This window comes from Acartia tonsa, chromosome 15 (genome assembly GCF_053477335.1).
Source record: "Acartia tonsa isolate MP-2025a chromosome 15, ASM5347733v1, whole genome shotgun sequence".
NCBI classification, from domain to species: domain Eukaryota; kingdom Metazoa; phylum Arthropoda; class Copepoda; order Calanoida; family Acartiidae; genus Acartia; species Acartia tonsa.
In genome coordinates this window covers 12050186-12064112 of record NC_137274.1, presented here as the reverse complement: position 1 = coordinate 12064112, position 13927 = coordinate 12050186, and the positions used below count along the sequence as shown (strand labels likewise).

Sequence of the window (13927 nt, the reverse complement as noted above, 5' to 3'; positions counted from 1 at the left end):
AATTTGTGTATTATTATTTGGGATGTACATCAATTTATCGGCCATTGTCTTATCCCTTTAGATCCCTGGGAAAATTGTTTGATTATTATTGACTTTTCTTTGCTGTTGATTAAGGGATCTAAAGGGATAAGACAACGAAAGATAACCCCTTCTGTAGATTTAAACTAGTGGTTTAAACGTTGGGACACTCAACCAAATGAACCAACCAATCAATATTCATTAAAAGCCCCCAAAGTTGTTAAGCCAACAAATAAGAAAATGTTATTATATGACTTTGGGGACTAGTGTAATAAACAGCTCTCTGTCCCTTCCCCTTTAATTCAGGAATCTTAAGGGATAAGACAATGAAAGATAACTTTATGTACATCTCCAATGATGATACACAAAATTATTCCTTTTGTAGATTACAAGAAGTGGTTTAAACGTTGGGACACTCAACTTAATTAAACATAAACAACTAATCAAAATTCATTAAAAGTCCCCAAAGTTGCTAAGCAAGGGATAAGACAATGAAAAATAACTTAATGTACATCTCCAATGATGATAAACTATATTATCCCTCCTGTAGATCAAAAATATGAAAGGTTTGAACATTTTAAGTTTGTAACCAACCAAATATATCTTAATCTAAAAGTTTTTGAGCCAACGAATAAGATAATGTGGTTATAAAACTTTGGGTACAATGGGCGATAATTTGATTTACATCCCTAATGGTGATATACAAAATTAACCCCTTAAATTATTGAAGTTTGGAACTAACGAATGCATAACAGGGTTTTAAAACTTTGGGTACCAGTATAATTTACAGTCCAATATCCCCTCCCTCCCTGGGTCCCAGTGTTACTTTTTTACAGCTAGCAGCTAGAAAAAGTAAAAATAAAGGGGGGGGGGGTTCCGTAAGATATTTTCTCGTATTCATTCGAATCCGGTGGATAGGAACCGGTTCTCATTCATACGAAAAAACTATGTCTAGCATCGTATTATATCCAGTTTTCTACGAATATAGAAATGTACGATCATAAGATTAAAACCAGTTTTTTAGCCGGTGCCTTCGGCACCACGGGGCTAAAAAAACTAGCTTTAATCTTATAATTGTACATTCTATATCCGCGGAAAGCCGTTTATAATACGATACGAGAAATACCTATTAAAGGCTTTTCCTTGAGGGGGTAGGAAAATTGGATTATGAAATGCACTGGTACCCAAAGTTTTAGAATCATATTAGCCTAACTGTTAGCTCAATAACTTTGGGTACTTATTTTTATTTTATTGTTGTGTCCAAACTTTTAAAACAATTATTGAAATCTACAGAAGGGGTAATTATGTTAATTATCATTAGGGGTGTATACTTATTTATAATGTATACTTATTTATCGTTCATTGTCTTATCCCTTTCTACGAAGTTATTAAGGTGCGGCTTTTTATGATATTTACAAAAGCGAAGCTATTCTATAATTAAGTCATTCCGCCCGAACGTCCAAAGTGAGCTTTATTTAACATCCTGTTACTTTTACATATAGAATAACTATGAAACTAGTGAATAACAAAATACATTTTCAGATAAAAATGTAATGGTACACAAATTTACAATGAGGATAAAATTGACATCAAGTTTGAAAAAGATAGAACAATTCATCCATCCACACAGAACGCTAATACTTGTAAGCTGAAGAATTTGAACGCAGTAATAGTGTCTGACTGATTATGACGTAACAAAAAAAATTAGCCAATGAGAGACCACTATAAATTTTACCATTGGTCGATAACGGCCTCTCATTGGCTAATTTTTTTTTGTTACGTCATAATCAGTCAGACACTATTACTGTGTTCAAGAATTTTATAAGGAGCTTTGACAAAATAGCCTAACCATATAACCTAAATTAAAGATTTTAAAAAGAAAATAAATAATAAAAAATGTACCAACATTTATTTTTAAATTCCCGAAATTCTAATTCTAAACAATTTCTAATATGGTGGATTTTACAAAAAGTTGTTGGGAAATATTTTACAATTTTAATTTCTTTTTATGATCATTATGAGGCTATTTTGTCCTAGAGGCTATTTTGTCCGAGGCTATTTTGTCCTAGAGGCTATTTTGTCCTAGAGGCTATTTTGTCCTAGAGGCTATTTTGTCCTAGAAGCTATTTTGTCCTAGAAGCTATTTTGTCCGAGGCTATTTTGTCCTTGAAGCTATTTTTGTCCTAGAAGCTATTTTGTCCTAGAAGCTATTTTTTCCTAGGCTATTTTGTCCTAGAAGCTATTTTGTCCGAGGCTATTTTGTCCTAGAAGCTATTTTGTCCTAGAAGCTATTTTGTTATTTTTTATAGGCAAAATTAGCCAGCTTATTGTAAGATTAAATAAACAAGGATGATAACATCAATAAAAGCAAAGATTAATATGGATTTTAAGGGATAAGACAATGCACGACAAATTGATGCCCATCCTCAATGATAATAAACAAAATTTGTTGAAACGTTTGAACCAACCAATCAAGTTTACCTAAATATTTAAGCACTAGCGGCTACGCCCCTAGAGGCCTTTAGTGGCACTTTAAATGTTTTTTTTTATATTTAAAATATGTCTATCTTGCATTTGACGTGTATGTTGGCGTTGAAATCTCTTTCTAAAATCGAGTACGTAACAAAAATTTCGTGTTTTTTTTTCTCTTGGGAGGGTAGTGGTACCCTCCCCCAAAATAGTTATAAACTTTCCCGGGACTTATGAGAATCTACCCTGTTAAGGAGAACCCAAAAGTTTCAGCGGTTAGCGAGATTCTTCGGTACAGATACACAGACACACAGACAAACATCCTGTTACTTTAGTATAAGGATTCAAATTAGAGAAGAAGTATATAAAACTTTGCGTACCAGTGTAATTAATGTTACCTACCTCCTTGTGTATCACTTTATAAAAGTAACAGGATGTCTATCTGTCTGTCTGTCTGTACCGAAAGATCTCTATAATTGCTTGTGAGATATGGTTATCCTTTACAGTAAAGATTCGGGCATAGTCCCTTTCGTGGCAACGCACCTTAAGGGGCGATTCTTCGTATTTTTCACAGTAGCTTTTCTCCTATTTCTAGCCCCTGCGGGGGCTCTAACCCTAAGGGGCCAATTGCCTAACACCGTGGGGCAATCACCTAACCAAATATAACCTAACCTAACCTAAAATAACCTATAAAAAGCCATTTTAACAATACAACGAATCGCCCCTTAAGGGGCGTTGCCACGAAAGGGACTATTCCAAAAGATTCTTATAGGTCATGAGAACTGGGAAGGTTTTAAACTATTTTGGGAGAGGGTATCTCCACCAACCCCATAGAAATACAGTAAAAATGGGGGTAGTAGCCGCTATTTACATTTATCATTTAAGAGGATTTGGCATCTCAGGGCTAAAAAACTGGTTTAAATCTTATAATTGTACATTTTTTCCATGGAAAACTGTTTAAAAAACGATGCGAGAAAAAACTATTATTTTACAGAACATATGAACAGCTTTCCGCGGATATAAAATGTACAAAGTCACGGGCTAAAAAACTGGTTTTAATTTTATAATTGTACATTTTATATCCGCGGAAAGCTGTTTAAAATACAATGCAAGAAATAACTATTATTTTACAGAAGATATGAACAGCTTTTCGCGGATATAAAATGTATAAAGCAAGGTCACGGGCTAAAAAAACTGGTTTTGATCTTATATCCGCGGAAAGCTGTTTAAAATACGAGCGAGAAATAACTATTATTATTAAAAAAGCTTCGGAATCTCAGGGCTAAAAAACTGGTTTTAATCTTATAATTGTACATTTTATATCCGCGGAAAGCTGTTTAAAACACAATGCGAGAAATAACTATTATTTTACAGAAGATATGAACAGCTTTCCGCGGATATAAAATGTACAAAGGAATGGTCACAGGCTAAAAAAACTGGTGTTAATCTTATAATTGTACATTTTATATCCGCGGAAAGGTGTTAAAATACAATGCGATAAATAACTATTATTTTTGTCTAGACTGGATATGTGGTTTTTATATTCCTTCTGACAATAATTGTGGTTCTCACGGTAAGATATATATTCTCACGGTAGGATATATTTAGTTTTCTCCAAGGATCTAAAGGGATAAGACAATGGCCGATAAATTGATGTACATTCCATTCCCCAATAATGAAATCCAAAATTTTCCCTTCTGTAGATTAAAATAAGTTGTTGAACAATTAAACACTCACTAAAGTCCCCAAAGTTGCTAAACAAACTAATAAGAAAACATTATTATAAAACTTTGGGGACTAGTGTAATAAACAGTCCATTGTCCCCTCTCTCTCTGATTTTTGTTGGTGATTTCACACAAAGACGCACTGAGAAAACGCTTAAAGTCGCTCAATGTGATGTCATAAAAACGAGTGATTATCCATCTCTTTTTTAGGGCTTTTCTTTCTCACTCCCGCATATCCCTCAAAAATCATACTGTAAGGCATATTCTCGTATTCATTCGAATCCGGTGGATAGGAACCGGTTCTCATTAATACAAAAAAAACTATGTCTAGCATCGTATTATATCCAGCTTTCTACGAATATAAAAATGTACAATTATAAGCCAAAGGCACGGGCTAAAATAAACTGGTTTTAATCTTATAATTGTACATTTTATATCCGCGGAAAGCTGTTTATAATACGATGCGAGAAATAACTATTTAAAATAAATGCTGTAATTTAGACTTTCTCGTATTAAATACGATAACAAGGATGACAACATCCATAAAAGCGAAGCATTGAAATGGTAGGACAAACAAACATTAACTCTTATAAAGTGTCAGAACTGAATTTACAAAATATAACATATTAGTTTTGACAAAATTATACGTAAATTTGTTGCAAAAATTTCTTAAATACAGAATACTGTTTAAGGACATACTGACATTTTTAGGACTTGATTATATAGATGCTTCGCACATAGCATTGTACCTTATTGTAATAGGAATCAGTACTCTAAAAATCAGATAAATTGGATGATTATATCACATAAAAATTGTTGTTAAAAAAATAAAAAATAAACGTGTGGATGTACGGACATTCTGGTAACGATTATAGAGTTGCTAAATCGTACCTAACTTCGACAGAAATCTTCATTCAAAGTTTAAAATCGATAGGACAATTCTAACATGCCTAAACTAATGAAAAAGATATCCGTTTCGCATAGACCTACAGACCGACCTTAATTATAGAAAAGCTTCGCTTTTTAAACTATTCTTGTTTTTGTTTAGAATATCCAACCTCCACATTATTACAAATCATTCTTATGGCTGAAAGAGAGAAATATGTCAAATTTTATTAGACATGAAGGTAAGAAATAGTCTGTCTGTCTGTTTGTATGTCTGTTTGTCTGTCTGTCTGTTTGTCTGTCTGTCTGTTTGTCTGTCTGTTTGTTTGTCTGTTTGTCTGTCTGTTTGTCTGTCTGTTTGTCTGTCTGTTTGTCTGTCTGTGTGTTTATCATTCTGTTTGTCTATCTGTCTGTATGTCTGTTTGTTTGTCTGTCTGTTTGTCTGTCTGTTGTTTGTCTGTCTGTTTGTCTGTCTGTTTGTCTGTCTGTTTGTCTGTCTGTTTGTCTGTTTGTTTGTCTGTTTGTTTGTCTGTCTGTTTGTCTGTCTGTTTGTCTGTCTGTTTGTCTGTCTGTTTGTCTGTCTGTTTGTCTGTCTGTTTGTCTGTCTGTTTGTCTGTCTGTGTGTTTATCATTCTGTGTGTCTGTCTGTCTGTCTGTTTGTTTGTCTGTCTGTTTGTCTGTCTGTTTGTTTGTCTGTCTGTTTGTCTGTATGTTTGTCTGTCTGTTTGTCTGTCTGTTTGTCTGTCTGTTCGTCTGTCTGTTTGTCTGTCTGTTTGTCTGTCTGTTTGTTTGTCTGTCTGTTTGTCTGTCTGTTTCTCTGTCTGCCTGTCTGTTTGTCTATTTGTCTGTTTGTTTGTCTGATTGTCTGTCTGTTCGTCTGTCTGTTTGTCTGTCTGTTTTTCTGTCTGTGTGTCTGTCTGTGTGTCTTTCTGTTTGTCTGTCTGTTTGTCTGTATGTTTGTCTGTCTCTTTGTCTGTCTGTTTGTCTGTCTGTTTGTCTGCCTGTTTGACTGTCTGTTTGTCTGTCTGTTTGTCTGTCTGTTTGTCTGTCTGTTTGTCTGTCTGTCAGTTTGTCTGTCTGTTTGTCTGTCTGTTTGTCTGTCTGTGTGTTTATCATTCTGTTTGTCTATCTGTCTGTATGTCTGTTTGTTTGTCTGTCTGTTTGTCTGTCTGTTGTTTGTCTGTCTGTTGTTTGTCTGTCTGTTTGTCTGTCTGTTTGTCTGTCTGTTTGTCTGTCTGTTTGTCTGTCTGTTTGTCTGTTTGTTTGTCTGTCTGTTTGTCTGTCTGTTTGTCTGTCTGTTTGTCTGTCTGTTTGTCTGTCTGTTTGTCTGTCTGTTTGTCTGTCTGTTTGTCTGTCTGTTTGTCTGTCTGTTTGTCTGTCTGTGTGTTTATCATTCTGTTTGTCTGTCTGTCTGTCTGTTTGTTTGTCTGTCTGTTTGTCTGTCTGTTTGTTTGTCTGTCTGTTTGTCTGTATGTTTGTCTGTCTGTTTGTCTGTCTGTTTGTCTGTCTGTTCGTCTGTCTGTTTTTCTGTCTGTTTGTCTGTCTGTTTGTTTGTCTGTCTGTTTGTTTGTCTGTCTGTTTGTCTGTCTGTTTGTCTGTCTGCCTGTCTGTTTGTCTATTTGTCTGTTTGTTTGTCTGATTGTCTGTCTCTTCGTCTGTCTGTTTGTCTGTCTGTTTTTCTGTCTGTGTATCTGTCTGTGTGTCTGTCTGTTTGTCTGTCTGTTTGTCTGTATGTTTGTCTGTCTCTTTGTCTGTCTGTTTGTCTGTCTGTTTGTCTGCCTGTTTGACTGTCTGTTTGTCTGTCTGTTTGTCTGTCTGTGTGTTTGTCTCTTTGTCTGTCTGTTTGTCTGTCTGTTTATCTGTCTGTTTGTCTGTCTGTTTGTCTGTCTGTTTGTCTGTCTGTTTGTCTGTCTGTTTGTCTGTCTGTTTGTCTGTATGTCTGTCTATCTGTCTATCTGTAAGTCTGTTTGTCTGTATGTATGTATGTAGTGTTACAGAGTGTCTTAAAAAACAGCCAAGTGACGTAATAAAAATGATGGGTTTAACCATCTCTTTTCTCTCACTTTTCTCATCTCCCTTATTTTTATGACGTACCATGGCTGATTTTTGAGACTCTTTTTCCCGCTACAATTTAATCTTTTCTTTTAACTAAAATTTAAATAGAGGGAGGCCGATTTTCCCCTCTCACATGGCTGCCAACACCCTCCCAAGAAAAATCACTCCTAAAAAAAGAATTTCTTTTTAAACTAACTTGATAAAGAGAGGGGGGTGACTTTCCCCTCCCTTCTAGGGGCGTATCAGCTTATCCACCAACCTCCCAAAAAATATCACTCATAAAAGGTATTTCTCTTACTTTTTCCTTTTAAAATTGAAAAAGAGGGGTCCTGTAGGGGTGTATCTGCTATCAGCTTATTGTGTCTGATTAGATTAGATTAAATTTATTGTTCTCGAGTGCATGTACATTGTACATACATAAAAAAAACAATAATAAATGAATTAAATGAATAATATGTACATTCATATATACAGTCAAATTTTATTGATATGGTTAATTTATATAAAATATTTCTTTCCAAATGGCAGTTTCATAAAAAGTAGGAAGTATGCAGTAATGTGTATTCACACATTGTTTTCATACAGGCCATATAAGTAAGACAAATCTGCTCTATTTATGGACATAATGGTTGACTTTTTTCAGAGGAAACCTTTTTCATGTCACCTGTAAGATGCAGCTTAAGATCCCCAACACAAATTTTAAGTAAGTTTTTTCTCGTATTCATTCAAAACCGATCAATATCCGGTGGATTAGAACCGGTTTTCATCAATACTAAAGAAATATGTCTAAGTCTTTAAGTTTCAAAGCTGTACTGGAAAATACATTATATAACAGACATACAGCCAGACAAAAAGACAGACACACAGACATACAGTCAGACATACAGACAGACAGACATACAGACAGACAAACAGACAGACATAAAGACAGACAGACAGTCAAACAGACAGACAAACAGACAGACAGACATACAGACAGACATACAAGATATTAATATTATTATTTTTTTAGTTTTGATATTCAGTTCCCCTCAAAATTTTGTAGCCCGAGAAGCCGTCAGAGAATCTTGGGCGTCGGCCCTCACACAGGGAGGGGGACATTTGCTTCTAATCATCTGATAATGAGAAGTTGGTACCTTAAGTTTTAAAATTGATACCCAAAGTTTTATAAAATGGTACCCAAAGTATTATGAAATGGTACCCAAAGTTTTATAAAATGGAATCCAAAGTTTTATAAAATGGTACCCAAAGTTTATTAAAAAGGTCCCCAAAGTTATAAAAACTGGTGCCTAAAGTTTTATAAACTGGTACCAAAAGTTTTATAAAATGGTACCCAAAGTACAAACAAGGATGACAACATCCATAAAAGCGAAGCTCTGAAACGGTAGGACTAACGAACATTAACACTTGTATAGTGTCAGAACTGAATAAGTAGAATGTAAATGTATAAGTGGAAACAAAATTGTAAGTAAATTTGTCGCAAAACTGCTTTTTTTTTTTTTTTTTTTTTTTTTTTTAAATACAGGATACTGTTTAATGACATTCTTACATTTTTGGGACTTGATTACAGAGATTAAATCATTGTAGAAAGTTGTAATAGGAATCAATATTCGAAAAAACAGATAAAAATGATACCTAATTATTTCACATAAAAATTATTTTCAAAAAAGTTAAAATGGACATACGGACATTCTGGTAATAATTATAGAGTTGCTACGCTTCCTAAATCGTACCTAACATGTATAGGAATCATTATGCAAAGTTTGAAATCGATACTTCAATTCTATCTTGTCAAAATTAAAGAAAATAGGACGTACGGACGGACCTACCTCAATTATAGAAAAGCTTCGCTTTTAAAAAAACAAAAGTAAAAGGTTTCGTGATTTCTATAATTCACATGATGCAAATATTACCCAATCATCAGAGTAATCAAATAAGAATAGTGTTCATCATGGGCAGGTAGGATTATTTTGTGAATTACAACAAAGTCTGTCTGTTCCTAAGGATCTCGGTAACAACTTTGCAATTAGGGTTTACTCTTCAGAAACTACTATACCTTCCTTTTGAGACAAAACCCATATTATCCTGTTGTGACGTCATAAATTTCGGGAAAGGGAAAGAAGAACCCCATTTCTCCCATCTCCTTTGCGGAGATTTTCTTCCCCTCTTACCCTCTCATATCCCAAAATTTATAACGTCACAACAGGACAACAATATTGGCTTTGTCCCTTTTGATTTTTGTCCTTTGATTGGGAAACCTCTTCTTTTCATATAAAGTAGTAAGCGTTTTTTTTGTCTGTACCGAAGGATCTCGCTAACCGCTGAACCAATATGTTTTTACTTTGTAGGGAAGAGTCATATCGGTCCAGGAAGGTTTTAAACTATTTTGGGGGAGGGTATCTTCACCCTACAAATAAAACTCAAATAGAAACTCCCACCCTAGTGCCCCTTAGTGCCCCTATAGGCCTCTAGGGTCGTAACTGATAGTGTTTACAAACAGACAGACACAATACTAGAAGGATATTTTAATCTACTTTAAAGTGAAGCTTTTCTTCAATAATTAGTATCTCTACATTTGTACGTAGGTGTGTCCGGACCTCACAGTTATCTATTAGTCATGTTAGAATTGTCCTATCGTATTCACACTATTGATGATTAATCCAGGTACGATTTGGAAATCGTACCAACTCTATAATCGTTACCAGAAAGTCCATTAAAAGCATGCTAGGACAACAAAATAAAATATTTCAGGCGAAGCATCCCTGTAATCAAATCCTAGATATAAATGCATTTCTTTTACTGTATCCTGAATTCAAGCAATTTTGTTAAGACTTAAAGATTAATATCTTTTGAGTTTAGCAATTTTTTATATTTGTTTGTTTTACCGTTTGATTTTACAGCATCGCTTTTATGGATGTTGTCATCCTTGTTTAGATGCCAGGGAGGGAGGGGACAATTGGCTGTTTATTACACTAGTCCCCAAAGGCTTATAATAACGCTTTCTTATTGGTTGGCCTAATAACTTTGGGGACTTTAGTGAATTTTGATTGGTTGGTTTATTAAGTTCAGGATTAAAACGTACTAACCACTTATTTTGAACCACAGTTGGGGTAATTTTGTATATCATCATTGAGACATACATTAATCTATTGGCAATTGTCTTATCCCTTTATATCCCTGTATTTTATAATTATTTGACGCTCCGTATTATAGACAGTTTTCCGCGGATATTATGCGGATAGTATGGCTAAGAACCAGTTCTAACCCATCGGATAACAATCGGTTTTGTTTAGATACACCCCGGACACAACAATCCCCTTCCACACTCCCCCAACAGATATTGAGGGAAACATTCTTGATAAAGATTTTGTAGGTAAGGCTTCTTGTATATCTGTCTGTCTGTTTGTCTGTTTGTTTGTCTGTTTGTTTGTCTGTCTGTCTATCTGTCTGTCTATCCATTTGTCTTTCTATCTGTCTATTTGTCTGTCTGTCTGTGTGTTTATCATTCTGTTTGTCTGTCTGTCTGTTTGTTTGTCTGTCTGTTTATCTGTCTGTTTGTCTGTTTGTTTGTCTGTCTGTTTGTCTGTCTGTTTGTCTGTCTGTTTGTCTGTCTGTTTGTCTGTCTGTTTGTCTGTCTGTTTGTCTGTCTGTTTGTCTGTCTGTTTGTCTGTCTGTTTGTCTGTATGTTTGTCTGTATGTTTGTCTGTATGTTTGTCTGTATGTTTGTCTGTTTGTCTGTTAGTCTGACTGTCTGCCTGTCTGTTTGTCTATTTGTCTGTTTGTTTGTCTGTTTGTCTGTCTGTTTGTTTGTTTGTCTTTTTTTATGTTTGTATGTTTGTCTGTCTGTCTGTCTGTTTGTCTGTCTGTTTGTCTGTCTATTTGTCTGTCTGTTTGTCTGTCTGTTTGTCTGTCTGTTTGCTTGTCTGTTTGTTTGTCTGTTTGTCAGTGTGTCTGTTTTTTTTTCTGTCTGACTGTATTTCAGTTTGTTTGCATGTCTGTTTGTCTGTTTGTATGTCTGTTTGTCTGCATGTCTGCCTGTCTAGCTGGCTGACCGTCTTTCTGTCTTTTCGTTTGTTTGTTTCTCTGTATGTCTGCATTTCTATTTGTCTGTCTGTATGTTTGTCTGCTTGTTTGTTCGTCTGTGTGTCTTTCTTTCTTTCTGTCTGTAATTCTTTCTTTGTGTCTGTCTTTTTGTTTGTTTGTCTGTTTATCTGTTTGTATGTTTGTCTGTTTGTTTGTCTCTCTGTTTGTCTGTCTATTTGTCTTTCTGTATGTCTGTCTGTCTGTTTGTCACTTTGTCTGTCTGTCTGTTTGTTTGTTTGTCTGTTTGTCTTTTCGTTTGTCTGTCTCTATGTCTGTATTTCTATTTGTCTCTCTGTATGTTTGTCTGTTTGTTTGTCTGTTTGTTTGTCTGTTTGTGTATATGTTTGTCTGTTTGTTGGTCTCTCTGTTTGTCTATATGTTTGTCTGTTTGTTTTATGACTGGTTGTCTGTCTTCCTGTCTGTCTGTCTCTCTGTATGTCCGTCTGTTTATTACACTGGTCCCCGAATTTTTAGTAGCGAAGCTACTCTATAATTCACAATGTCCGTCCGTCTGTCCGTCCGTAACTAATAAATTGGGGAAAACGTGATTTTCTCAGCTCCTATAAAAGATAGAGAGCTGAAATTTTTTGACAACATTCCCATCATTAAGGAGCACAATTGACTATAAAACTTTATTGGCGGACTGTTTTTTAGCAGGTTTTAGGCTATTTTTAATATTTTCCAAATTTTCCCCATATCTTTGGTGTTTATGGTCCGATTTTCAAAGTTTTTTCAGTTAAAGATATCAAAATTAAATTTCCCGTCATTTGAAGAAAACTACAATGACTGTCAGACTGCCTTTTTGCAGGATTTTGGCTATTTTTATATTTTTCACATTTTTCCCCATATCTTTGGTGTTTATGTTCCGATTTTCGAAATTTTTTCAGTTAAAGATATCAAAATTAAATTTCCTGTCGTTTGAAGAAGAATCAATGACAGTCAGACTGCCTTTTTGCAAGTTTTTGGCTATTTTTATATGTTTGACTTATTTCCCCATATCTTTGGTATTTTTGGTCAAATTTTAAATAAATACGAGAAAATTCATTATCTAAAATTATGAAAAAAATCTTCGAATATTTTTGAAAAAATCTACCAAATTCTTTATTTTTTTAGAAAATCGTCTGTATGTGGAATCTATACAGCATAATGACATCATTTTGGAGGACTTCATGGACACATATCTCAATTTAACATTAAAAACTGCCTTTGCTCTAAAATGGGCGGCGAAAAACTGCCGTAGAGCTAAATATGTGTTTAAGGTAGGTTTCTTATAATCAACGCTTTTCTATTTATAATTAGGGTCTGTATGTCCGTCTGTACGTCCGTAACGCAACAGATAGCTATTTACGTTAATGTAATCATGTTGAAATAGTCCTATCATTTTCAACCTAAGCATGATGATTCCTATAACAGTTAGGTACAATATAAAAAGCGTAGCAACTCTGTAATCATAACCAGAAAGTCCATACATCCGTTTTAATCAAGATGATTTTTTACTTTTTTGACAAGATTTTTTTATATTATTTAACTATCCCATTTATATGATTTTTCGAACAACGATTCCTATGACAATAAGATTAAATATTAAAAGCGAGTAATTTCTATAATAAAGTCATAAAAACGTAATTATGTCCGTTAACAGTATCATTTACTTAATCAATTTTGTAATTTTGTACAAGCCTTAATGTGTAAATGGAGAATATCGCTCAAAATAAAAGGCATGTGACGTCATAAAATGAGTGATTATCCATCTCTTTTTATAGGGTTTTTTATATCCCACTTTTCCTCTGATCTCCCTCATTTTTATGACGTCCCTATAAGCGACTTTACTTTTACTTTAATGGTCGTTTGTCATACAGTTTGAGAGCCTCGCTTTTATGGATGTTGTCATCCTTATTATATTAATATCTAGTTTGAAAATTACTGACCTTTGAACCGTGGGAGTCACATTAAATTTTACAAAACATGGGAAAATTTTATAAGCCATGGGAAGATTCTGTAGCTGTCTATAGTGCCTTAGCAAAATGGGGATAGATGTTACTGCTTTTGGCCTACCTATTATATTTACGTTAGGAAATACTCTATACCCCATCTCTTTTCTAGGGTGTTTCTTTCCCCCTTTCATTTCTCTTTCCCTCTACTATGACGTCATTAGAATAGGTAGGCCAAAAGTCGTGAGATGTATCCCATTTTTCTAGGGCACTAAACCACGCTACAAAATTCTTGGAACTGTGGGAAAATTTTTAAATAACATTGACAAATTTTATGAACCAGGGGGCTGTGAAAATTTGAATTACCATGAGAAAATTTTTCGATCCTTTGAAATATTTTATGAACCGTGGGAAAATTCTATAAACCATGGGAAAAATCTATGAATCGTGGAAAAATCTACAACCCTAGGGAAAACTCTATGAATCGTAAAAAAATCTACAACCCTAGGGTAAATTTTATTAACCACGTAGCTGTGGCAATTTCAATTACTATGGAAAAATTTTTTGAACCGTGGGAAAATTTAATTTTTTTATTCCTAGGTAGATGATAATGTTTATGTTAATCATGAAAATTTGATTTCACTGTTTGAAACTGTGCAGTTCTACAGAAAAGAAATTAATTACGAGGTAATATTAGTTTTAATCAACAAAATTACCCCTAATTTGAATAGAATTATGGACTTTGTCACGGATATAAAGGCA

At 34.3% G+C, this 13927-nt stretch overlaps 2 protein-coding genes across 2 annotated transcripts in view; both read left to right on the top strand.

Annotated features, from left to right (window-relative positions):
* Positions 1-1564: 1564 nt before the first annotated feature.
* On the top strand, positions 1565-8270 carry LOC145306899 (uncharacterized). The gene is made up of 5 exons (XM_080149240.1): positions 1565-1661; positions 4010-4060; positions 5260-5338; positions 7795-7854; positions 8164-8270. Exons 1-5 carry the CDS (start codon positions 1572-1574, stop codon positions 8268-8270), a joined length of 387 nt encoding a protein of 128 aa, XP_080005366.1. The 5' UTR covers positions 1565-1571.
* Positions 8271-9073: 803 nt separating this feature from the next.
* LOC145307093 (beta-1,3-galactosyltransferase 1-like) overlaps positions 9074-13927 on the top strand; it is a 38275-nt gene continuing 33421 nt past the window's right edge. Inside the window, exons 1-4 of the mRNA XM_080149428.1 lie at positions 9074-9110; positions 10445-10524; positions 12348-12497; positions 13770-13852. Of these exons, the coding sequence (XP_080005554.1) occupies positions 9103-9110; positions 10445-10524; positions 12348-12497; positions 13770-13852 (321 nt within the window). The 5' untranslated portion in view covers positions 9074-9102. The remainder of the gene's footprint in view (positions 9111-10444; positions 10525-12347; positions 12498-13769; positions 13853-13927) is intronic.